Source organism: Uloborus diversus, chromosome 1 (assembly GCF_026930045.1).
Source record: "Uloborus diversus isolate 005 chromosome 1, Udiv.v.3.1, whole genome shotgun sequence".
In the NCBI taxonomy this organism is placed as follows: Eukaryota; Metazoa; Arthropoda; class Arachnida; order Araneae; family Uloboridae; genus Uloborus; species Uloborus diversus.
This window is the reverse complement of record NC_072731.1, coordinates 18352603-18380228: the sequence shown is the minus strand read 5'-3', so window position 1 is coordinate 18380228 and position 27626 is coordinate 18352603. Positions and strand designations below refer to the sequence as shown.

The window sequence follows — 27626 nt, the reverse complement described above, 5'->3', positions numbered from 1 at the left end:
AGATATAGGTATGAGGTCTTACAGCCCTATGTTCTCCTCTTCAAGGGTGTTGTCGGCTCTGAGTTCATTCTGATGGACGATAACGAAAGGCCACACTTTTGATCGACGAATTTCTGGAAGGGTAGGTAGGTACAAACCAAGCAAATCTCCAGATCTCAACCCCATGCAGCATGTCTGGCACGCTCTCGGGCGGACAACAGCAGCTCGCAACCTTCTCAGAGGACCATCCATGACCTGAAAACAGCGTTGTCGAGCGAGTGAGATCAATTTCATTCGGAACTCATAAAATGCCTTACTTAGAGTACGAAATCAAGCTGCGAGGTCTGTTAGAACGGACCATACCCCCTACTTACCCATTTTTTTTTTTTTTTTTTGTACAAACTTGCATCCGCTGTTTCATACCTTTCGATTCCAACGAGTGTTGTTCATGATCATGCGTATGTATTTTAAATGTCCGATGATCATTTGTTTTGTATTGTATCAATACATGTACATGCCGAATTTCATCAAATTTGGTCCAGTAGTTCTGGAGACGATTAACTAATGCTGAAATTTCTCTTAATTTTGCACACTGGGGTACACGTGAAAAGTTTGGAAAATAATGACGTATGAATCAAAGCAATCCTCACCATTAGCCAGAGAAGTAGCGAAGGAAATCGAGGACGTTTGAGTTCCAGAGGGTGTCTGAGACTCATCCGGGTCACTCTCCAGCCGAGCCTGCAGCCAGTCCCGGATGTGGTCTTGGACGTTGAAAGAGTACTCCTTGACCAAGCGTCCTAGCACTTCCTCCTTGTACCTGGGGAAACGATCCAAACTCAGAACGGAACAAGAAAGACAGTCGATATCTGGACAGCTGACATGCAATAACCAGTCTTCTGGAACATGCCCCATGTGCACTAGGCAGGCCCACTGTTTCCCTGTCAATCGCCTGTACGAATATTGGAGACGGTATTCTCTTCAACACATTAAGACCAAACACGGAAAATTCTTAACAAATCTATTCGAAGAAAGAATTGGAACATTTTCATGTTCCCCAAAAAGATTTTTTTTTTCATTGAAAATGAGTTACAGAAGAATCTTGCTCATTTCAGACTACCTGGGACCGGTGAATATCAAACTTTTTTTTTTTTAATTCTAGAAATTTGATCCGGATAAACGGGGTTAAGATAAACGATATTCTATTGTATCACTTTTTTTAAGCGTAAAAAAAAAATCTTTTAGATTTTAAAAAAATATTTTAAAAGATTGAAAAAGAAGGAACATGAAATAAAGATGTATCAAAATGACTTTTCGTGTTTACGATCACGACTGTTTTACTCTGCAAGGATTTTTCCCGAACTTCTAATCACTGAAAAAAATCCCTCTTTTAGGGAATTTTGTTGTTCCGATGTAAATTCGGTAGATATTTACTTCATTAGAGAGTTGGGGCGGAGCTATCAAAACTCGAGTCTCTCCCGAATGAATAGAGAGAGTGGGTACTAATGAAATACCTTTGGGCATACGGCAAAACTGTATTGCATGTTTAATATGCTTCGTATAAATAAAAAAATTACAGATATGAGTGGGAGAAAAATTACAAAACAAAATGTAGTTGATATAAAATAACTTATAAAGTCGAAAGTAAATTAGAAAGTTCATGCATAAAACCAAAATTCAATTAAAAAACCAACTTATAGAGCTAAATAAAAAACAAAATAGCTATATTAATTGTGGTTATTTCGATGGATGAGAAATTGGGGAGGTCAATGAATTTCAGCGACAACTATTTCACAGTGAATGTAACTCCTGAATTTCTCAGCTATCGAAATCCCCCTCTATACTGCCGTGGGAAGATAAATCACAGTTTCTGCAACCCCCCCCCCCTTCCCATTTTTAACCGACTTCAAAAAGGAGGCGGTTATCAGTTCATACCGTATGTATGTTTTTTTTTTTGTTTGTCCACTCATAGCGTCTCACCTAGTGAACCGATTTTGATGATTCTTTTTTTAATGGATAGGGGATGGCTCAACTTAGGTCCCATTACTTTGTTTGACCATATTTGTTCTTTAGAAAAAAAAAGTTATGGGCAAAAAACAGTAAATTTTATGCAATTTCCCTATTAAATGATATTGTAGCGAAGTTCGCACTTTTCATCCGTGGATAACGGTGGCTCAGTGGTAGAATTCTCGCCTCCCACACGAGCGACCCGGGTTCAAATCCCGACTAGGACAAAGTGAATTTTACTAAAATTTCGTTTCTACTGTTTCCCGTATTTTCTCGAATGTTCTATTAAATTTCTGTACCTTTCCAAGGCTGGAAAGTTCCAGCACTTTCTCAAGTTGTATATGAGGAGATGTAACGTTCATTCGTGGTTCTGAATTAAGATCTCGAGTTGAGACTAACGAGTATTCGCTTCATTTGGCTTTCACATTGTCTTCGCTATCTTCATCTTCGCGACAATATGAAACTCATTGTTATAAAAGTTTGGTGCCATATAACAGTAACATTAATAGTAATTGTAATGATAATTTTGAATAAAAGCTTTTCTAAAGCAATACAGTGATATAGAGCCGAACTTCTTACTAGGTAACTTCTTACTTTTACTGAAATATCTACATTTACACTAAAAAGAATGAAATAAAAAAATTTTGAAAAAAAAAAAAAAAATAGAACCGACTTCAAAATTGCTCTAAAAAGTGAAAAATAATTTTATTCTTTAAACACCACCGATAATACTTTTAAACATAATTTTTGAAGTTGGCGCAAAAACAAAAAGTAAAATCCATTGTAACCATGCTTCGTTCATATTTTTATCAAAAAATCATCCAAAGTTAGGAACGAAACATCTATATCGTTACTCAAATATGCTGTCATCAATGCGTAATGCATGTGGTAGTGAAGAAACTGGACCTGGTTAAATTTATACTTGTAGTTGAGATATGGCTGTGAATGATTTTATCGATCGTTTTTGCGCCAACTTGGTGTTCAAAGAATAAAATTATTTTTCACTTTTTAGAGCAATTTTGAAGTCGGTTCTATTTTTTTTTTTTCAAAATTTTTTTATTTCATCTAGTGTACTTTAGCTTTATTGCACAAGCCTGTTTATTAGGTGTCCGTCGAAAGTAAAGCACGAAAAAACCGTCAAATTTTAATGCTTCTCCTTTCTGGAAAAGTTGTATGGAACGTAGTATAAAATTCAAAACGTGTTTTTTCGAATAACTCAAAAACCCATTTCTACAGATACTGCGCTTTACCATACCAGGGCAGTATAGTAAATTAATTTGAGGAAACACCTCTTTGTTCTGACATAAGACGATATCTCCGGAAAATCATATGAAATGCCACGAGCATTGAATTAGAGAGCTAACCCGGAATATTTATCACAAAACGAACCTTGCAGCCCACGATCCAGTATAGAGCTCATTTAGCCTACTAACAAGGAGAGGTTACGGTCTCGGAAATTCAGATCGGGATGAGATTTGGCATATTAGTAGTATCCCTTAAGGGTACTCTCAGGGTAAAGTAATAAAGCGCACTAGCCATAAAATTCCGAGAAAACAGCCTTTAAAGATTTACGCGCAACTTATTAACTAGTAGAGATTGATCGTAAACAAGCGCCCGGTGGTCATGTGGGCAGCGCGCTGGGGTTCCATGCGGTCAATCCGGGTTCAAATCCACTGCGAGTTTTTTCATTTTTGTTCATTTATAAAGTGACTATTACCGCTTTTTGCAGTTTGCAAAACTCTATTTACTATTCTCACAAGCAAGTGATTACACATTTTTAGATATTATAAACTTTGACGAAGTAAATGATTTTTGCAATAAAAACATAATCAGTTTCTTTGTGGATGAGTAAGAATGTTGTTTTATTGCATATAAGCAGGTAGTCAAATTTTAAAAAAATCTAACCGTACTTATCGAGCAATGGTTTTGCTCCTTGATTCTGTTATTTGTAAATTTATCGTCTGCTGTATTTTTCATTGAATATTCAACTCTTTATTTTCCATCTATTATTGTTTGCAATGTTCATATTTGTTTTCATCATTAAATTTATTTATCGTCTGTACTGTATATTAGACTGGAACATTCTATACCGTGAAAAAGGATTTCAGTTTTTAAAATATTGTGAATCGAAATGGTCGGTTATTGAAGTAATCCTGAAACAAATAAAATCTGTTGGCAAAATGGATCAAAATTCATTGCACAAGGAATTGTTGAAGCAGAGATTAAAAGATGCGGTCGTTTATTACGAGAGCTTGCTTACTGAAAACCATTTGATTGCAGCAGAATCATCAAGTTCAATTTCTCACGAAGCAGTGTTAATGGGCGAAGAAATTTATGAACGTACTATGGATATGCTGGTTGAAAAAATATTTGTAACTGATGACGAACTTGCTCATGAAAATGAAAACTGTGAGGAGGAACCTTTTGAGCAAGTCGAATTTCAAAGCTCATCAGCTGAATACGAACCAAAAGAGAAAAAAAGAAGAGAGGTAGAGCATCTTCCTTTGGATTACAAAATTAAAGTTGTGAACATAGCAACGGCTCACCCCTCATGGAATCTACAAACCTTACAAAAAAAAAGGTTAAAAAAAATGAATATTTATCGCAATGGGAGAAAGAAATAAAAAATGGAGGAAATCTATTAGATCAATACGATGTAATCAATTCTTGGACATATGATCGTTTTCTAGAAGCTCGAGAGAATTATCAACAAGTTACTACTCGGAACTTGCAACAGTGGGCTTTAGCAGCAGCACGACAGTTTACAGATTTTGAATTTAAAACATCTGACAGTTGGGTAAAAAAATTTCAAAAGGAAGCATGCCATTCGTCAGCGAAAAGTCACAAAATTTGTTTCAAAAAGAGAAACTGCGACGATCGAAGAAACTTTGGCTTCTGCAGACACTTTTGTAATCCAGACGTTAAAGTTGATACCGAATTTCAAAAACGATTATGTTATCAATGCTGACCAAACTGGTAAGTTATTAAAAACTTATTTTACAATCTTCAGACCAAGGGCGGATCCAGCTTCTGGTTTAGGAGGAGGTCATTTTCGGAAAGGGAGGGGTAAAAGGGTAATTTTTGTGCGAAATGGGAAATTTTTTTTCAAAATATGTCCCAAAAATGCAATTTTATTCTATATTTGGTCATTTAAAAGATGGGTCATGACCCCCCCCCCCCCCCCACAACCCTCTCTCTGGATCCGCGCCTGATTTTGACAAAATATTTTAATTCCCATTTCCTTTTTCCAGGATGTCAGTATCAGTCGGCGTACAACAGGACTTTGGCTCGAAAGGGAAGTAAAACTATTTTCGTCAAAAGGCACGACATGAATAGAGTAATGCATTCATATACAGCTCAATATTCTTTTACCCTGTCTGGAAAAGTTCTGCCCTTTGTATTTGTTTTTTTACAAAAAAGCAACTGGTATTTTTGGCCCCCGAATTCAAAAAACAATTGATAAATACTAACAAAAATATAAAAATGTCATAATAACATCTTCGAACTCAGGAAAGGTAACGACAAGACTATATATCGAATTTTTAAACCGTTTGCTTGAAGTTTTATGTGGGAAAGGAAGAATTTCTATTGATTATCGACTCTTCGGGAGGACAAACAAAACCTGAACTATACGACCAAATTTTCCAGGATGATGAAAAATCTCCAACTTTTCAGTTAAAGGGATTCCACCAAAATGTACTCCACTTGTTCAACCTTGCGACGTCTATTTTTATAGACAGGTAAAGAATTTAATAAAAAATATACATAATTGCGCGTTTCTCGTTGAAAATAATAGAGAAATAAATGCCCGTGAAGACTGCATAAAAATACAATCAATTGTCCATCAACTGTCATCGCCAATTTTTGATAAAATGATTCGATATACCTGGTATACTTCTAAACATTCTGACAAAAGAGAAATTTTCCTGAATGTAAATGAAGTATGTTTTCCAACGACTCTTTCACAAAAAAGTTGATCCTGTAAGCAATCTTCCTTTATAAATTGTGCGAGATATCAAAACAGTTTTTGTTTTCCATGTTTTTATGATAAATATCATTCTGGTGTATGTATATAAATAACAACTATATTGTTAAAAATCATCTATAAATTAAGCTCCACACTAATTTTGTAGCCGTTGTAATTCAAATTTTAACTTGTATCGATTTAATTTATCTCCATTTTCTCTATTCAAGTGCTTTACGTGTTTAAAAATTTCGCATTATCTTCAATTCAAATTGTACAAAGCTGTAACAGTTACTTTATAAATGAACAAAAAAAAAAAAAAAAAAAACACTCGCAGTGGATTTGAACCCAGATCGACAGCATGGAAGCCCAGCGCGCTGCCCACATGACCGCCGGGCGCTTGTTTACGGACTATCTCTACTAGTTAATAAGTTGCGCGTAAATCTTTAAAGGCTGTTTTCTCGGAATTTTATGGCTAGTGCGCTTTATTACTTTACCCTGAGAGTACCCTTAAGGGATACTACTAATCTGCCAAATCTCATCCCGATCTGAATTTCCGAGACCGTAACCTCTCCTTGTAAGCTTAGTATTAGATTCAAGTGTGCGTCATCCATTGAAGTGATCTTACCACGGAATAACAACGCGAATAGTGCGATAATAATTTTTGTTTATATAATAAGCAGTAGAAGAGTATGCTGAGATGTTTTCTGGTCCATAAATTGTTTTCTCTCTTCTCCTCTGTCATCGAGATAGAAAGTTTTATAGTCTGCAGAAATAGCCAGAGATAAAACTAAGCGATCAGTAAATAATCCCAAGTTTTATCTTCATGACCATTTCAAATTAAATTCTTGTTTGCAAAAAAAAGACATTGAAAAGAAATTTTACGTTAAACATAAACGTTCCATAAAAAATTTGTGGCAACGTCACTCACACAAATGTTAAGCTTGAAAACGACAGAAAATATAATAATCTTTAATAATTTCATTCGATAAATAATGAGAAATGACTTCCTTAAGAATCTTAAAACGATGTCTTTTATTCAGGGGCGCGCACAGAAATTTTGAAGTCGTTACAAAATTAGATGCAAATGAAGTGAAATGCAAAGGCTTGCGAGAAATTGAAGGTACCACGTGGGGACTTCAACGTCTGACATCTGCAAAGCGTGCGAAAGATGCCTTTCATTTCTCATGGAAACTCGCTTAATTTGGCCACTTTTTGGCGGAAAACTTTAAAATTTCATGTTTTGATAACGAGACAAATAATTTATGCCTCCGAACACAAGTTCTTCTATGCTCTTTCGATTGTATCATGAAGATTTTTTCATTAACGAGTGTGCAGCTTATAATCGCTCGCCGTGAACAATCACCAAACGTGATAACTCGCCAGAAAAGACAACCACTCAAACACGCGCTCCGATGCAAAATGGCTAATCTTAAGCTGATGCGCCGGCTCGTATATATAGGGGCCATAACCCCCGCCAACCTCTGACGTCATACCTCTTAAAGAAGACAATAGCTGTCCGTTCCTGATCTTTCTGATCGGCCATGCACTGCAAGTAGACTATTTCGTTCTTAAGCTTCGTTATCTTTTCTTTGGCTTCCACGAGGTTGTCCGCGTCCTCCTGGCCGTCCTCAGATTCGATATCGATGTTGGCATTCATGTCGGTGGGTAGCGAGTCTACAAGGATGAAAAAAGAAAAAAAAAAGAGTTAAGTCTTTCAAAGCTCAAAACTTCCCGATACCAAGCCCCTAACCAGGCGGACGTCAAAACAACTATATAGCTCTCAAAATCAAAAAGTATAATAGTTTCTGTTCGGCGATGTCATCAACTAATTAATCAAGTATACAAAAAAAAAAAAAAAAAAAAAAAAAAAAAAAAAAAGAAGAAGAACACCAGGAATGAAGTTAGTCGCTGTAGTTTAAATTCATAAAACTGGGTTACAATGCTTAAATTTTGGAACTACATGGCTTCGATTTATCGCCATCTTTTATTTTTATATTTATAATAAATGAAACATACACATACACTGGGAATGATGATATCGGACTTACTTGAGTTCATCTTCTTCAGGTCGAAACCCCCCGCCGCCGTGGAAGCAGAAACGTCTTGATTGGCCTGGTGCATAAGGATCCGCATGATATCGCTCTGGATCTTGGCTTTGGACTCGGGCGAAATGTTGTATGCGGCCGACTGAGGTTGATCCTGCAGAAAATTTTTTAAAATTTAACAAGTAAGCCATTTTCAGTTCCAGAGCTTGAATACGTCGTATTACGGTGATTTTAGAAATCAGCAAGAAAGGTAAAACATTTCAATTTTGCCCAAGCGAGGTAGATCTCTCATTGGGCAGGTGCGTTGGACCACGTGAGCGGCTGGGACTTCGCTTTACGTCTTTCATCAGCCTTTAGTCAGAGGCCGATGAAAGACGTAAAGCCTGCAGCACCTTCTATAGTTTATTTGAATTGCGAAGATCTTTCTGCCTTAAACAAGCAGGATGTTAATGTGGAATACAAATTTCAAATTATTCTACACAAGTTGTTCTGAAGCGGAACCACGTATCATAAAAATTTCTTGACAGGTCAACCTTTTATAACGAGTATCGACTGTGATAGAAAATTAAATACATTAACTTTACTTCGCGGTACCATTCATTGTCTGTATGAGCCAGGGAAGACTGGAAACAGTGCGCCCCTCTTCCCGAGTGACTTTTCGGAGGCGTTAAGGGATCACAGTACCTTTCAAACATTTTTTTTAAATTTAAGTAAATTTTATATTTCTTTGAAACCATAACATGCATACTTATTTCTTAATCAATAATTTTTGTTCAAAATTTAAAAATATTGCCAACTCTCTTTTTTTAAAAATGTCAAACAATTGAAGAAAATTCCAATTTTTTGAAATCTCTAAAACTTTTTATTTTTGCACTAATAAAGTTTTTTTTTTGCCAAACGATCACTATAATCATCTTTTAAAATCTGTGCATTCATTTGCTTATGAGTTTATTAGAAAATTTTCATTGATTAATTATGTAAAAAATCAAAGTTTTTTTTTAAATTGTTTTTTGAAGGTTTAACATGCTCTAAACATTTGAGTAATTTATAAAATGCTTATCCAATGCACAGTTTTGTCAAATATGTTATCCCAATTGCAAAAAGTATTACTTTAAAGCTGTATCTTTAATAGAAAAAAATCCTTAGGGATTCTAATGACATGAAAACACAAAAATACCATCATCTAGAAAAAGCAGTTTCAAGTTTTTCTTTTGCATAAGAACAGATAGCGAGCATGGCCTAAAACCACGCATAACTTTTTAAATATTTGAACTAAAGCAATAAAACTTTTCCCCTGTGTTCAGACTAGCTTTCAGTTTTGAAATAAGCGATAAATTTTTTTTTGATCTTTTCATCATTTTTGAGGTACTGTAACCATTAAGTTTCTTAGACGTGCATGATTTCTTTCCGAAATCAAACTAAAAATCGTCACAAGATATTAGTATTCTCTGAAAGAAGAAAGAGTGGTTCATAACAGTGCAGCATTGCTAGTAACAAAGCCAATAAGAAGCTTTGGTTTATCAATAGATCTATTTCAAACAAATCTAAAGAAGTTCTTCTGCCCTTATATAGAAGTTTGGTAAGACCCCTTTTGGAGTATGCTGTTCAGTTTTGGTCTCCTTATCTTAAGAAAGACATTAATGTATTGGAAAGGGTTCAAAGGCGGGCTACAAGGCTAATAAATGGACTTTCCCACTTAGATTATGATTCCAGGCTTAGAAGGCTAAAATAGTACAGTCTTGAGCAAAGAGACCGAGGGGACATGATTCAGTTGTTTAAATTTATTAAAATGAAAGATGATATGGGGCTGAAGTTTAGCACTGAAAATAGGACAAGGGGTCATTGTTTTAAGCTATTTAAATCTCAGGCTAAAATTGATATTAGGAAAAATTATTATTTTAGCAGGGTAGTGGAACCTTGAAACAGCTTACCGGAAGAGGTGGTAATGAGTAAGGGAGTAGATAGTTTTAAGAGGGCCATTGATCTTCACTGGGGATTGTAAATTGACTAGGACCGTCTAGCTGGGCCCAGAGCCTGTTGCTGGTCGTCACTTTAGTATTTGTAGTTATATTTTAAGGAAAATATGACATGCGTATGAGCTCTGGGTGAACAGCAATCAAATGATAAAAAAAACCCTAAAAGACTCAGCCAACTATCCTTTATTCAATATGTATGAAATCACCCACTCAGCGAGAAACCCATTATTGGTGGCAAACGTTAGCGATAAAACGGAAACCCTTTACGTTTAGTCTCGCTATCCCTGCTTATGAAACATAGTATAGTAGGGGATATTTCGATAATTGGGAATCTGGTGCGGTCGTCTTATTTTTGGCGTAAGTAATTTTATTTTGGTAACCCTGCTGATTTAAAGTAACCCTATGTAAATAGATGTTTCTTTTCTCTTTGTTTGGATTTGCAATGAAAAATACCTCTCGTGCAGGTGCTGGAGACAAAAATTGACGCCAATGAAGAAAGATCGCCAGATTCCCAATTATCGAAATCTTCCCGTATAGTAGTTAGATAAGACTCGGGGACTGTGTACCTGCGACGTTCCGGGCGTTGCCTCGGCGTTATCCAGCAAAAGAGATCTCAAGATGGACTCTTCTCGATCCTTTATCTTCTTGGCGTGCTCTTTGGCGGCCGTTTCCAGCGACGAAAACGTGATGTTCAGCTGACGTCTCCTTCCACCCTCCGGTAACAAGCAGTCGTCGTCGTCATCGGAGTCGTCCAATCCCCACTTGGTCTTGTCGCGACTGCTGGACGAATAGCCCGACGTGGAAGGCGTCGGTTCACGTTGCACTGTAGGTTCGGTGTCCTTCGATGGTTTTGGATCGTCTATTTCGAATGCCGGAGAGGGGACTGCAATGGAAAAAGACTCTCTTAATTAGCTCAACCTGTCATGTGGACCAACTTTTTAAACAACGAAGTAATTAGTATATTAAGTAAGCAGTAATGTAGCTGGCGATCTATCCCAGCAGCTATTTAAATATTTCACAAACGGCGCCGCAGCAGTGCTGCAACCAGAAGAAATGTTATAAGTCATAAGTCCTTACATCTATGCAGAGCTTTGTTCCTACGGTAGCTTACGGAAGTTTTCACTCCTGCTGCTTTTTTTTTTTTTTTTTTTTTTTTTGTGAATTTTGTACTGCGTGTCTCAGCAAGAGGGTGCCCATATGCAAAATTTTAAGTCAGGGCTCAAATATTTTCTTACGGTTTAGCAGGATATTTTGTCCATAGAAACGGAAGTACAGATTAGAGTTATTAAAATTTCACATTTTTAATAACTTATTCATTAATTGCTGGAGAAGAAAGGTTTTAACATTTTTATCATGGCTTCTTATCAGTTGTCTTGAATTTCTTCCATTTGTTGTCCATGCAAAAATGTAAATAGACAGCACCCCACGTTTTTTTGTGTTACATTAAAATTATGCGATTGGTCAACTACTATCATCCAAAGATTATTTCTCACTTTTTAGTTCATTTTGCTACGAAAGCGTGTTTTTTTTTTTTTTTTTTTTTTTTTTTTTTTTTTTTTTTTTTTTTTTTTTTTTTTTTTTTTTTGGTTAACAATGAACGCTATCTACTGGATTTTAGGGTTAATCCAATCGAGTTAGGGTTAAAATTTCAAGTATCAAAATATTACCTAACAGGCAATGGCTTCGTCCAATGTAGAAGCAATTTTCACCCGTCATACTTTGATGGGCGATTTTCTAATTAATTAATATTTGTAGATACAATCAGAGGAAGATTCATCGTTCTGTATTCTCACCTTGGTCTTCCACAGACTGTCTTCTGTCAAGGTCGATGACTAGGCCTCCGCAGTCCGAATCGTCAGAGTCCGAACGCCGATGGATGGTGATCGGCTGAGGTCTGCTGCCCGCTTCCGCAGTGGGCACAGGGAAGATGGAGGGCATGCTCTCGCAGACGATCGAGATACTATCGGGCGACGTCTCCTCTGGTCCAGGATCGCTGCTGGGCGAAGAAGGAAAAGAGTCGACTGCGTGTTAGTGTAATAAATAAGTGAGTGCAATTGAAAAAAAAGCTTCATTAAGCGCTCATTCTGTGAAAAATTACATACATTACCCCACCAAACACTCTATCATAATTTAATTTCAAAAAACTGAATAAGTAGTTAAAAAAAATTGAAAAAAAAAATGTAAAATAAGCAGATTTAAAGTAGACAATAAAATAGTTTTTAACGCACAAAGTAATTGAAACCTTTGTTAATGCGCAAAAGGACTACAGTCTGACCATGGATGAGATGGAAAGGCAATTAGGCGGAAATGGAAGCATCTATTAGTCTTCCAGCTTTTGCAGATATATGTTAGAGTAGAAATTAAGCAGAGTCAAATGAGTGAAACACGCGCATCAAATTTCCTTTCCCCCCTCATTCAGATAGACTCGTCATAACTGGATGTTTGCCAATTGCATATCGTACGTGGTCAGACTGTAATCTCAAAACACTCATGCAAGTTTTGTCGAAGCAAATGCTTATTCTGGCAAAGTACCAAAAAAAAAAAAAAAAAATTAGTAAATGAGTAATTAATTACGAAAAATTATTTAAGTCGCTAGTCAATTGCTTTAATTTTCTGAATTTGACGCCGATTTTTTGGAAATGTAAAAAAAAAAAGAAAGAAAACTGAAATAAAACAGAATTTTCGGAGTCTACAAACTATTGTACCTTTTATTTTCTTTGCTATTTGTCTTGATTGTTTCTGGGTGGCTCTCTTTCATGCAGTCCAGCTTCGGTGGTTCTGAGGTACTTGGACTCTTGTCATTCATTTTGTCTCTGTTATCGGCTGTTTGCTCATCAGAAAACTGAGCCTGGATTTTGCTCTTGATTTTTAAAATGGTATTCCTCAGATCAAAGGTGGGAGTAGCAGCGTCAGTATCTTTGGTTTCGGGAGGCGCGATTTTTGGTTCAAGGTGGGGAATCCCAGTTTTGGGCGAAGGGTTCGTTGTATCACTGTCTGTACACTTAGGCCTGTTGCGTTTGCGTCGGTGAGGTACTTCTAACGTTTCAGACGGATGAATTATCGCCTCAGAAGATTTTTTAAGTTCGGATGCACCGGTCTTATTCGAGTGGGAATCTTCTTTCTCATTATGAACGTTACCATCCGCTTTATCACAATTATTTTGGCATTCTAACACTTCATTTTTTGATTTCAAAACACTTGCTACCGGTTCGAAGGCATCAGGCTCATTCTCATTTCTTGGCTCCTTTTTTCGCGAATGAGTTTTTGACTTGCTTCTTGCTTGACGGTTTTTGATTATAACTTTGAGACTGTCCTCCGGTGAAGATTCACTTAATGAACTGCTTTCGCAAGAAAAATTTAATGGCAACTTAGTTAATTTGATTTGAACAACTGAATCTGTTTTGTCGATGACTTGGTTCAAGTCCTTTTTCTTGGGCGACGAATTTTCCGAATCCTTATCAGAACCAGCTGGTTTTCCAGCATTTGAAAGTTTCTTTCCCGATGCTTTAGGAACATCTTTCCGACGTGACCTCACCTCCAACTTTGATATCACAGCCTGTCGCTTCTCGGGTTCACTAAAGGATCGATCACGTGGCATCTCTTTCACCATGTTTTCTTCTTTGATACATAAATCGGCTTGGAATTTCTTTTTTCCTTTACAGCTCTCACTGTCTAAAGAAGCATTTCTTTCCTTTGCATCTTTGTTATGTTTATCACTAGATTTTTCACTCGAATAGTTTTTGATTTGCCTCTCAGAATTGGCCTCTTTTGAAGAGCTCTGCTTAGGACTGCAGAGTTTTTTCGATTCAGCAAGCACGTCACAAGATTTTAATCGAGTCTTGCTCAAGCTATTGTCCCTAGACGCGCCTCTTTTTCGATCGGGTGACACGGGTTCTTTTTTGATGAAAGGTTTATCACATGGCTTTGTCTCACTGTGCTTCACCAGTTTAACATAACAATTATCATCGGCTGGCTTAGCTTCCTTCTCCTCGCAATCTATTTCTACAACGTCGAAGGATTTTCTCCGGGTTTGCCGAGAAAAAAGGTTGAACGTTGGGCTACACAGAACAGAATCACAGATGATCTTATCGGCAGATTTTCTAGATGAAGTTTTAGGAGAATTTTTGTTAGAATTTCGATCTGAAGTTTTGATTGAATTATTTGATTCTGTTTTCACAATGTCTTTACTGAGTGTGTTCACCGGTGGGTTTTTTTTACAGGTAACCGTTTCTGCCAATGCACATTCGGTTTCGTGAAGTCGTGACCACTTCTTCTTTAAGGGAGAGAGCTTTGCAACCTCCTCCTGCTTTTCAGTCTCTGCTCTTTTGCTTCTAGACCTGACATTCACGTCTTCCTTCTTCACGCAAATTCTGGAATTGTTTCTCTCGATGCTGTTCGCTTTGGCCGGCGTTTCAACAACCGGGTGTTTGTTTTTGAGTCTTTGAGATTTTTTCGGGACTTCCGCTTCCTTGCCGGCCTCTTTCTCATCCTCAGAAGACGAACCTATGACAATGTCAACATCGCTGTGACCGTCTTCCTTGGCACTCCTCGTGGAATACCGTCTCGTGACGACAGGTGCTTTGCGACTGCGCCCGCGCAGTTTCCTACCGCGTTGCGAGCGGCGTGGCAACTTTCTCAGAGTCCGCTTGCCGGTAGTTTTAGCCACCTCGGCTCTGGATTTAGCAGCCTCGACCACGACTTTCCTCGTCACTTTCTCATTCTTCTGAGCCTTAACCTCAGCTCGTGTGGGTGTTTTGGAACGCATAGGAGAAATATTCGTTCGTTTGCGGAAGGCGGAAGCCCGTTCGAAGTTTTTTGTCGGTTCTGTAACGACCATGCGGGGTTTCAGCTCGGCAGCATTCTCAAAGTCCGAATAGTCAATAGAATAACGCTTGCAGAACTGATAAAGAAGCTCTCTATCCTTGTTTAGGTCGACCGGGGGTAATTCGGGGCCCTCGGGCACACTACGGTCGCCCATGTGGGACACCCTGTCGATAAGCTCGTTCATGAGCAGCCGAACTGCTTGGTCTGGACTCTGACTGTAGGCACCAGTCCTCTTCCAGTTCTCGATTTCTTCCCTTCCGGGATACGTCGAATCCTCTTTGGCCGCGATGGGCTTCGTCCGCTTCTTGTAGCGCCTGCACTTGACACTCAGGACGAGGCTGTCCTGGACTTTGGCGTACACGGACAACGGCGACACCTTCTTGCTTGCAGGGGTGGACTTCTTCTCGAACCTGTCGAAGCAAGTCGTACCGGGACTGCGCTTGCGCACCACGGGTTTCGGCTGGTCGGTCGGCTGCACGGAAGCTTTCACGGCGTTGCCGTTGCTGTTGGCGGCGTTGTCCACCAGGCAGCGATTCTGCGACTCGCCGTCCTCGTATTCGTCCAGGGGCTCTTGCTTGATAGTGACGTCGGAGAAGGAGTACGAGTTGGGCGTCCACTTCGAGTCGCTTTTGAAGGAAACGAGGCGGGGGGCTTTCCTCCGGCTTTCGGAGCCGCCTTCGGGGGCACTGTTCGGCGTGGACAGTTTCCGCTTCTTCGCCTGACTTTTGGTATCGTTCGGGGAAGAGGCATACAGGTGCATGTCATCGAACGAAGGCCTGTCGTACCTGCAACGAGAGATACCAGAAATTACCAGAAAAATACTGCAAAAAGAAGAAAGAAATGTTTTCAGAAGATTTTGAGATTTCTCTGGTTTAAGGTGTGACCATGCTCCAGAAGCAATTTCAGTTACTGTTGTTCTATATATAAGTGAGTTGAACCAATTCTCCATGGAGACCACTTTCCTAAATTATCAACTTTTGTGTCCATAACAAATATTTTTATCAAAGTTGTTGTATTTGTTTTAATTATGTTATTCAAAATTATCACAAGGGATAGTAAAAAGTAATAAAAATATGCACGAAACGAAAGGTTCCCAACCTTTCAGCGCGCCCATCGCCCTCCTCCTCTAACGATTGACTGGCACCTATCTCTGGAACATCGATATTATTAAAAACAATTTTTTTTTTTTTTTTTGAAGACTTTGAAGTGAAATGCATATGATAAAGCAATTTCATCCAAACACTCTTAAACTAAAAAATAAATAAAAAAAAATAAAAGTACCTTTTTTACTTTTTTTTTCTATTTCCAAGGAAAACTGACATGATGAGAAATACTTAACTGATATCAATGAAGTATTTTTCAAAAACAAAAGTACGTTTTTATGAAATTATTTCCTTTCTTAAATTGAAATTTTGTGGATTTAAAGCACAGACACTTTAAATTTAAAAATAAAATAAAATAAAAATTGGAAAATTCATAAACTTGGGGACGAATAATAAAATACTCCCTAAAAAATCGACCGAGGTGTGAGGAGGAAGCTCCGGAAAATTAATTTGTTTCTTTTTTATCTGACGTCATGGACATCCAATAATGGTGACTTGTAACCGCGCCCAGAAGCAGAACAAAAATAATAGACACTCTTCCTAATAACTTTGTAAGCAATGCATCTCAAACAGAAGTAACGTTACCATTCATGAGTGTCATCAAATAGACCTGAACAGGATTCAGTGCTTCGCCTTTAATTATACTACTAAACCATGCAGTAGCTAGTCACTTCATAAAAACCAAATCATCAATCGTAAGATAACTAACTCCTCACAATCAGTTTCGCATATGTTTTCGATTTCGATATTCGCTGGCTTTTTGAGCAATCCCGACTGCTTATTGTTCTCACTTGACCGTTTTTGATGTCCGTTCCCTTTTCAGCTTGGACCAGGGGCATCTGCAGCACCACCGCCCACCGTCCTCTGCAGGCGCGGCTCCTCCAGTCCTGAGCACTGTCCCCCGGAACATGCTTCTCCTGGTCGGTTGAGTTCATCTCTTACACACAAGCACGCTCGCACACGCCTTTACACACATACACACACGCCTACGAACGTACACACAGGTCTACGCACACACACGCAGCTAAACACACATAACCGCCCAGGAGGAGGGGCAGGCTTGGGGAGCCATTTCTAGAAACAATAACTCCTATGAGTAGGGTCCTGTCGCAACTCGTGATTGCGAAACACATAATTAGAGTTCAAAATTTCAGAATTCAAATTAATTTCTTTTTATTTATTACTAGGGGGTTCTGCCTCTGCTCGCTAACGCTCACCAACCCCCGAAGATTGCTTCTCAATCTTATTGATTCGCAAAGATAGATGTCAATACATCTTTACAAATAGGACTCAGGACAATAAAATGCTATCCAAGGGGGGGGGGGGATAAAGAACATTTTTTTCCATTGGAAATTTCTTTCTTATCGAAGCTGAATCAATTTCTAGAGACCTGTGAACTGAAGTCCGGTATAAGGCAATATTAAGTGTAATTAGGTCTCCCTAGTAATGCACTAAACGATTACAGGTAAAGTGCTGTCCATAATTGATACGGTGTCACATTTTTTTTTTCAACATTTGTAACCCCCTTCCACCTTTTGTCTCGAAGAGTCAGATTCAGGGATGGATACAAGGAAGAGGCGATCGCACCTCAAGGGGTAGTAAAAAGTAATCACAAGGGATAGTAAAGATAAGGGAGGGGCGATCGGCCCCTCCCTTGAGGGACTTTCCACCGGTAATTTTTTGAAAAGGAAGTTCAAAAAACGCAAATTCAGACGAGTTTCATTGATGTTAGGAGAATAAAGGTTTGTGTTTGGGACCCTATCTCGGAACTGTTTCGGAATTCAAGTCGCTCCAAAGCCTTTGTGATCAATATTTTTAAATCAGTACGCATAGTAAAAAGTAAACAATAAAAATAAATCGCCCCTCCCTTGAAAAATTTCTGGATCCGTCCTTGGCTCGGACTTCACCTTAATCTCCTCCCCTCCCTCCTCCTTTGTCACACATCACGCTAATTCTCATTAACAGATTCTTATAAAAAATGCGTGATGCCATACTTCTTCTTTGCCCCTCCCAATCCCCCTTGTCACAAGCTGTCGTCATTTCACAAACCCCCTTTCAAAGTATGACATCATTTGTAGACAGCCCCTGGTAGAAAACTTAATTTTTGCAAAATCAGAATTTATCCACGTGCAAAAAACAATGATTTCGTCCCAAATAATAGATGAGTCGCCGAGTAAAAACCGTGTCCTACCTGAAGGAATTGACCCGCTCTGATTCCGCATTGAGGTCTTGCACAACACTAGGAGCTGGTTCCGGGATTTGGTTCCTATTCTCATAGTAGCCTCCGAAGTTCTGCCGAGGTCCCTGATGATTAGGATAGCCAGCCGTCCCCATGCCGTACGACGCATTCATCCTATGGTACCCTCCGTCGTCCATGGCAGCCTGGGGCCGCGCAGGGTCCAGTATCATGACGTCCGGGTCGTAACTTTTGCTTTCGTCCGGAAAAGCATTTTCCGCATCTTGTGAGTACAGAGACGTCAGGCTTTTGGTGAAGAGAGACGTGAAGTTCTCGCCATCTTGTTCCATGGCGTCCTCAGGCTCACGCTTGATCTGCACAAGAGAGATGGATGTATAAAACAAACAAGCAAATTACTTCAAATGTGAAGTACAGTTGGTTCTCTGTTTAACGACTTTCAAGGGACCACAAGAAATCGTCCTTAATTAGAAAGCGTCCTTGAATAGAATGCTTTTAACACTATAGTGGATCATCTGGGACCGTGAAAAGCCGTCGTTAAACAGAGATTCAACTGTACTTCCCATGATTTTATCCAAATTATAAAACTCTTGCTTTCCGGATAAATATAGTAGAACTCCAATTATCCGAATAGCTGATTAAAAGAATCGTTTCAGAATTTGAGTGCAAAATATTAAGGCAATTGTACTTGCTGCGATTCGCAAAATAAGGATCCAGTCGACGCACACAATTATCCTTCCCTCCAACAAGCTAGTCAAGAGCTTACTATACCGATGCGACTTCTCCAGTTGCTTGCTATTTTGATTCAATGTGTGGGGTCGGTCTAGAAATTCTTTCCCAGACCACACTCTACATGAGAAAAACATGTTACGCGGGTGTTTTATATCTGTCACCAGTATGGGAGCTGGATAAGTATAAGACCACACGTAAATACGGTTTTTGCTCCCCTTTTCTGAGAAATGTTCGAAATTAGATCTTCAGAATAGCTGAATTCTATCCGAAGCTGGACATTTGTTGTGCACATAAACTTTCTCCGTTTGATGTGATATGATGTCTGTGACACTATAGGGAAAATTTTTCAACCACCTTGTCAACATCGTCTGACTGTTGTAAACAGGGGTGCATTCCCCGCCAAACGAATCCCCGTATATAAGAGAAAGTAAATAAGTCAAAGGGGGAGACACTCGTAGAGCAAAGATGCTGGTGAGTCGCGGAGTGGCTCACGCAGTTCAAAATATCTTTGTAACATTAAATAATCTGTAATTTGTAATATAGCTGTAAATATTGATGTCATTAAACGTCTCTAAAAGACCATGCATTCTCTTGTCGTCTTTACACAAGAAGTGGGATCGGTACAGCTTAAATTGGTGTCAGAAGTGGAAACGGTACATTACTTTGACCGAGATGTTCAGCAAGCAATGACTTTCATTTACAGCACGGAACGTACATAGTACATACTGTACTAATGTACAGCTCCTGTTAATACGCTTTACATGAAAAGTTACTTTTTTTATTTATTGAAAGCTTTTCAGCAAACTCATAATAACTGATTAAAACAGACCCATTTTTTGGAAAAATCCGACTATCTGAATTTTTGATTATCCAAATGGGGTTCGGTCCCAACTGATTCGGATAGTCTGAGTTCTGTATCTGTGTAAGACATACTTGACACTTTCGAGGGCGTGAAATTAAATTAAACTCACAACTATTTGGTTGTGCAGTTAGGAAATCACTCGATTTCTGTGCTTTGTGGATCCTCCGTGCATTTAAAAACCATTAAAATGTTATCAGTGTAATCATGAACTGTCAAACTAAAAATCTAAAAGGTACAACTATTATAATCAAAATTTTAGTTAAAAGAGAGTGATGTGGCTTCCAACACATCAATTCTTCGAATTAGGGAACGAGTTATCTTTGAGTTAGGTTGGGGCGAAGTAACTCGTTGCCCCTACCAACTTAACGTAAACAGGAGTAAAGCGCTAGGTTTTACTTTTAAATATTTTCAGCCAAAAGCTTTTCTCTCAGTTTATAATACAGAACTAATAAAAATACGTCACCGACGGAGTACTACTGAAAGTCACTTCAAATGATGAATTTACCGGATAAATATCCTTTATATTTTTATAAAAATATGCAATGAAAAAATGTTATTTTTACAGTTAGTTAAGTAGTGAAAATCTATAACTTAAGTAGTACAAAAACAAGAAGTAAATATTACAACGAAAATTTTACCCCAAATATCCAATAGCAATCGAAGTAAAAATCAAGTATATTTTGTAACAAGATATGTTGTATGTTTTAAAGTGAAAAAAGAAAAGTCTAAGCTTTCTAACAAAGCAGTTCCAAGACTAGGAATCGAAAAGGAGTGCCCACTAAAACTAGTGAGAAACGAAGAAACAAAACAATTAATTTTGATTCGAGTTCTCTGAGAAGCAGTCCCAACGTTCTGGAGTCACTGAAAATGAAGACAATGCCTAAAAACTTTCCAAATTCTGATTCGTTATTTAAAAACATGCAACAATTTTGAAAATTTAAAATAGTCTAAGCGAAAAAATGGTAGTAGTTTTCTATCTTTCAATTGAACTTTACATAGATAAAAAACCATTGCTTTATTTTGGGCTGAAATTCAATTTCTGAAGCAAGATTCTCATTTTTTCAAAACTTTTTATCTTATGATTAGTAATTTTTTTTACATATTTCGTTTACAGTATAGTTACTCTCTTCATTTTTCTTTTATTGACAAAATGATTAATGCATTACTACTGAGATAGATCCCCCCCCCCCCCCCCCGATGAATCAGTGAGAGGAGAATTTTTTCAAAGTGCTGAACTGTTTTGATAAAGGCAACCCGACATGACTCCGCACCGCATTGAAAAACAATTCCTCTCCCACCTAATATTCCTCAAAAGAAAGGAAGATATCTCGAGGCTAGGGCATATCTTATTTGAACTGAACAATAACTTGTCATCGAACAGCGAAAGAAAATAAAAAACATTAGCTGAAGGGTTCAAGTCTCAGGAAACCACAGTTACTCACATGCTGTATTCTTCCCTGGGCGTCCAGACCGAACCGATTCTGTCTGCGGTAGTCCGGAAACATCTGCTTACCGGGCGGACAGCCGGACGGAATCCGGCTCCCGTTATAAGGAGCGTCACATGGTGGCCGTACAACGGGAGGATAGGGGTTCTGTTGCTGCTGCTGCATCCCGTACGGCGCTTGCTGTCCATAGCCCTGTCCGTATCCGTATCCGTAGTAGTCATTGTTAGCGTCGTAGTAGGAGGACGACGAGGCACTTGGAGAGGAGGACTGATGCATCACGCCATAGGACGGGTCGCTGGACCAGTCGCCGGCCTGGTACGAGCCCTGGTACTTGTAGAAAGTGTTAGGTTCGCTCTTCGGAGCCCGAGGAGCGTTCCAGTCGCTGCTGCTCCAGGACGTGTTGCTGCCGTCGAAAGTACTGTTGGTCAACTCTTGATTCACGCTGTAGTCTGGCAACAGCTGAAAGGAAAATATGTTTGTTAGTACCCAGGGAAGTAGAAGTCGAAGGCATACTGTGGAAAAACTGAGCTCCAAGCTCCAATCCTCCCTCCAGCCGGCAAACTATATTTCCTCAAAACTTAGCGATTATACTGCAGAGTATATGCCTCTGGGTGATTTTGGTTCTAACAGTAGAATTATTCAATTTGTTCCAAATGTGTACTCTCGCACGTTGAATTTTGGCAATATACTAATCGTGTTGGGTACGTAGTGAAACAAGAAGCAGCAGCAATAACGCAACGCCATAGCCGGCAAGTTGGGCTTTTGATTTTTATCACACGCGTTATTTTCTACTTGTTCGTGGAACTTCCTCGGCAAGAGAAAGGTTACAGTTGTCGCAGAAAAAAAAAATATGTTTTTATGGAAACGTCCCTTGGTTCGAGATAGGAATACAGCAGTGGGCATCTCTTTCGATCATGAGAGAATGGTTGTCGCCATGGCATAAGGTGGACAACACAGCATTTTGCTGGGCACGTTGTTGTTTTACGATGGGGTAGGTCATAATAAGGACATAGTTTGAGCTCGGATGATATAATTTGTCTTCATTTAATTAAAAATAATTTATTTAGTTCCGAAATTCGGATGTAGCTCGGTGTCTTGGGTTTTACGATCCAACAACAGCTTCTGACGGCCAAAATCAAAGCATCTATGGTTGTGGCAAACCTAACCAGGCAGCGTCCAAGTTGGGAACGTGCTGCGGTTAGCAACTGCGTAGCATTTCCAATGCTGCCAGGTTAGGTTTGCCCCACCTGCAGAAGCGAAGTAGCCCTGACATGTGATACAGCCCTGCACAGCATGATTTTGAAAGGAAAAAAAAGTAAAATCTGTTACCTGTTGGTGCTGTTCCTTTCTGGGCCTGGGCAGCGGGTTGTTCCTGGCCCTCTGTGGGGGGAGGTGTTCGAAACAGCCCTCCTCATTCCCCCGTCCTCTGATTCCCTCCTCCGCGGGTAAGGCACGAACCGGCGTCGCTTCTGCGGGCGATCTTTTCATGCGGGACACAACCTCCTGCGTGACAGGCCGCCCTTCACCGAGTGGCAACCTACCAAAAAAAAGAACCAACATGAGCTACACAGTCACTCACAAGGAGGTTACTCTCATGTAGGGGGGGGGGAGAAATCGGTTGCAAGCAAATGTTAACATGTGAAAAGACCCCTACTTCTGATTGAATATTTAACGATTAGGTTCATATGGCTAATACTTAGATTTAGGTAATGACTCCTTTCTGCCTCCTAAACCAAAAGCTGAATCCATTCTCTCTCTCTGTAGTACTTATGCAAAAGGGGGGGGGGTATCCCTGAAGTTCTCCTGTGGCACTGGGCCCTATAGGTATGCCACGGTCTATATGTACAGAGAAATTAAAATCTTTTCAGCTTCCTACATAGTCAAAGTTAGTGTTTTCCTGTGAGATACTGAACAAAAAAATAATATTATAACAGAAAAAAAAAGCATAAGAATGAAATATTATACATTTCTGAGCACATTATTTTATGTTAGACATTTCAAAATTTTCAGCTTCTCCGAGTGAAAATAAACTTCTTTGGGGAAAAAACGAAAAAGAATTTTTTTTTCGCCCCAATATTTCTGGGTTTTCTTCCCCCGACCATCCCCATCTTTAATTCTCTGTTTTCCAAGCAGGCACGGATGTATAGGATTTTGCTGAGAGAAAGGCAATCACAGTGCCGAATCTCCGAATTTTCCCAGTCAGGGCGAAGACTTGAAAATTTCGTCCTTACCCATTTTCCTTCAAGTCTCTACATTAAGTTTAATTTAAAAAATAAGCAGAAAAAGTGAATTTGTTAAACATAAGAAAAGTGCAGTCCAGAGAAATTCTTCTGACCACCTGAATTCAGTCTGACCACCTATTAGATGGAATTGGCAAACAAACAGTCTATCTGAATGGGGGGGGGGGGGATTTTATGCTCGTGTTCCGCTCATTTGAAAGTGATTCTGCTTAATTTAGAGGCTAACATACATCTGCAGAATCTTGACATTCCTGAAAACTAATAGATGCGTCCATTTCCCCTATAACCCAGTTATTTGCCTTTCCATCTAATCGGTGGCAGGGACCGATTTACACACTTGGGTGCACCGGGGCACTGACAAATATGGTGCCCCTCCCCCCCCCCCCCCCCAAAAAAAAATATGAAGGTAATTTTTGGATATTATTTTGATAGAAAGAAAACTCTAAAATAAATTCCTGATTTTCATGTAAGAAAATTTTTTACAGTCGCAGATGGAGAAACTATGATGGTTAAGGTAAATCATAATGTGCTTTCTGCTTTCTTTTGTTTTCCTGTAGTAAATTCTTCTATAATGTCCTTATAACCAAGTTTTGCGATCAAACTTCCTTCTATTGATAATAGAGCTAATGAAGATAATTTACTATGAGAAATGAGAGTACGCAAAGGGCACTTAGTTCTCTTCAATAGTGAAAATGATCGTTCTCCACTACAATTGGAGATTGGCAAAGTCTAACACAATTTCAGGACTGTATCTACATTGGCAAAAGTATCCATTTACCAAGTTTATGGATCTTTTTTAACTTTTCGGTCATTAAACTTTCTTTTCCGATGATTGAACTAATATGAATAAATTCACCAGGAAAAGATTCCTCCAAATCACAGGGGTTAAGATTTTTAAAGATCTTTTGCACTTTCTCGAATATTTTTCTTGTCGCATTTAAACACGCAAGAAAATTTCTTTAATATGCCATCATAGGCTGACATCCTAAATTTTAGTTTTGTAATCACATTATCACATATTACATAAAAACAAGAAACCTTGAAACTTTGCTTAGAGTCTAATATGACTTCTTCACATTGTCATTAAAAAACTGTTTTGGAGTTTTTTTCTGTCTTTTTGCACCCTGTCTTTTTGCTCAAAAAGAAAAAAAAATGATGACAGAAATTTGATGTCACTTTCCTGCGGTGCCCCGGGCCCGGGCCCCGAATGCCCCACCGTAAATCAGTCCCTGATCGGTGGTTTGACTGTACGTGCAATTAATTGCTTTAAAGGTTGTTAAATGAGATTTCTAAAGTTTTAAGTCCTAAAGACACATTTTCAGGCTGTGTTTGGCGACGTCAGAGGAAAGACGAAGTTATGGAATCAGTTATCTCCCTCCTGGCATTTTTTGAAATTGAAGTCTTAAAGGCAATTTACTCTATCTTAGGTGGTGTTAGGAGATGGGTTCGAGACTCTCGTCTGGGGATAGATTCTCAAAATTGACGTCAAAAAATGCAATTATAAGCGGTGTTTTTTTTTTTGGTAACATTAGAGAAAAGAATCGTTCCCTCATGAAATCTTTTCCAAACTGAGGCAAATTTTAGTTATCTTAGGTCACTTTCAAGACATTGGGTACCCAAGGTCAGTGAGCTATACGTGGTACGCGAAGTGGATCCGTTGTTTTTCCATTGTTGTGAATCGAAAACCAGGTTCTTAAAGTTCCCGAAACAACTATGGTATACAATACAGCAGTATTGACTTCCTAGTCAATACTTCTCCACCTAACTGCCATGGAATCTTTTCCCCGGTATTTTAGTTTCTTCGATACAGGCAATTTCCCAAACTGCTACAGATTCGCAGCTAAACACACTCATATTTGTAAAAATTGCAGCACCTAGAAGGAATTATGCTAATGAACTGAAATTCACAGGTAATTTATAACAGGACAAGATATGCAAATGATTAGAATCACAGAGTCGTCGCGCATGCGTGGACCGAGTCACGCCTTCTGAACTGCGGCGTAGACTCTGTACATAAAGGGTTCTAAAGGTTTTTTGGGATCATTGTATGATTATCTGACGATGGTAGATGTTTCTCAAGTACTCAATATGCCTCGTCCAAAACGCAAAGCATCATACGAACGAGTAACGGAGTTCGAGTGAGGCAGCATGATCTGCAAGCTTGAGAGTGTATTTACGTATAGAGAAATCAGTGCCTGCACGTGGCGTAATGCCTCAACTGTAATGTGTATTTGTAAAAGATGGACAGAGGACGATGAAATAAGCCGAAGGCCTCGCGCCAGCCTACGCAACCGAACGACGCCACGAGATTATCAACACCTCATCCACCTAGCTGTGATGGATCGTATAGCGTCCTTTCGTACGCTAGCACACTGTGGAGTATGGCTACAAGTGTTACACTTGCTGCATCCACGGTTCGTCGACGTATGCTGCGACAGGGCCTGCATGCAACGATTCCCCTATACAGGATTCCCTTTACTCTCAACCATTGTCACTTCCGGCTTCAATGAGCCCACCAACACACACAATGGCGTGCGAACTAGCAACAGGTCGTCTTCTCGGACGAGTCCAGATTTAATCTGTACTATAACGACGGACGTGTATGCGTCAGACGTTACACATGGGAACGTCACTTCCCAGAGTGGGTAATTCGACGTCATAGTCTGGAGTGTTATTAAATATAAAGGACAGTCCCATCTAGTCTGAATTACGGGTAACCTCAAAAGCGAGCGCTAGTTCAGGGACGCTGTGACGCCGGAGACACTAACCTTTCTTCAGAGCATTCCTGGTGCGGTGTTTCAGCAGGATAATGCACGTTCACATGTCGCACGTAACGCACTAGTGTTCTTCGGTGCACGACAGGTTACGCTACTTCCTTGGTCTGCCCGTTTTCCGGATAATACGCTCGTCAAGCATGTCTTGGATTGATTTGCTCGGAGCCTCGCCCAGCAGTTGGTACGGATGAACTTTGGCTTCAGATTGAAGCCATGTGGGATACTATTCCCAATCGTGATATTCAGAACCTCTATGATTCGATGCCAAAACGTGTACAGGATCGCATAGCTGCGCTGGGTAGCTACATTCGATATTAATTTACGTCAGTTATTTTCATTTCATTGATCTGTAATTTTGATCGTTTATTTGTAGCACTATGAGTAATATTTGCAATAAATTTTATCCCTTTCCAATCAGTCCTTCATATTGTTGCAATTTTCACAAACATGAGTGTAACACTAGTCAACACAAAAAACACTAGTCAACACAAAAAATGCATTGGGCTCAAAAATAGCTCTTTACGAAGTATTTTGCCTCGCAAAACACGAAAATCACCATAAAAAGTTGAGAGAAGCTGTAGTTTACAAGATACAGGGTCAACTAGGATATTGTATTCTCACTAATTTTTTTTTTTTTTTGCTCGCAGATGGACCCCCCCCCCCCCCCCCACACACACATGGACTGATTGTCTTCTAAACTTCGATTCTTGGTTGGGATAGAAAATCTCGCTACATGAAAACCGAAATGGACTATAAGAAATTTAAATTCTGGGAAGAGAAATGCCCCAAAATCAGCCCAAATTTGGGGTTCTAGGTACATCCACCCATTTCTGCTTCCACCCATACTCATTTTGCTGGGAATAATTAAGAACTTCGTTAAGGTGTGAAAAAAGACAATTTTCCAATACCTTAGAGGGAAATTTTCAAGATACATTGAAGCTTCGGTTAAGGAGAGAATTTTTAATGGCCCTTTAAATACGCGCAATTATAAAAATCAGTGTTTTGAAAAAAAAAAAAAAAAAAAAAACGGGAGGGGAGAAAAAAAAAAAAAACCCCAGAAAGCGTTTAAGAGTATATTACATTCTAAGCAGCAGAGAAGACGAGAACTTAAAACAGCTGGTCAACCAATCCTTGCTAAAAATCTGTAACCATTAATAATGACGTGTCTCTAAAACTCAACTTCATTCACTTCTTCCAGGATATTTTGTTTAAAACTAAAGCTATGAGCAGTGAGGAGCATGAGGAAAGGTTTCACCAAGATATCTTTGCAATAGGAAGCAGATACCAGGGTCATTGGGCTGAGTTAATGCTCACCAAATGCTACTGAACTATCACAAGAGATGGTCCTTCTTCGACGTAAAAAAAAGCAATCGAAAATGAAGCGTTTACAGCAATAAGTCAAAAGCAAACACTGCTTTCCAAAAAATAAGTATTGTTTAATAAAACAGCATCTATTTAATAAAATTTATTGCACACGATTT

General features: G+C 39.0%; 1 protein-coding gene across 1 annotated transcript in view; it reads right to left on the bottom strand.

Moving 5' to 3' along the window:
* LOC129234309 (uncharacterized) overlaps positions 1-27626 on the bottom strand; it is a 162059-nt gene that overhangs the window by 16171 nt on the left and 118262 nt on the right. The window contains exons 3-10 of the mRNA XM_054868304.1: positions 21129-21590; positions 18090-18448; positions 12677-15580; positions 11765-11964; positions 10538-10854; positions 7999-8149; positions 7444-7624; positions 630-796 (exon numbers count right to left, since the gene is read on the bottom strand). Of these exons, the coding sequence (XP_054724279.1) occupies positions 630-796; positions 7444-7624; positions 7999-8149; positions 10538-10854; positions 11765-11964; positions 12677-15580; positions 18090-18448; positions 21129-21590 (4741 nt within the window). The remainder of the gene's footprint in view (positions 1-629; positions 797-7443; positions 7625-7998; positions 8150-10537; positions 10855-11764; positions 11965-12676; positions 15581-18089; positions 18449-21128; positions 21591-27626) is intronic.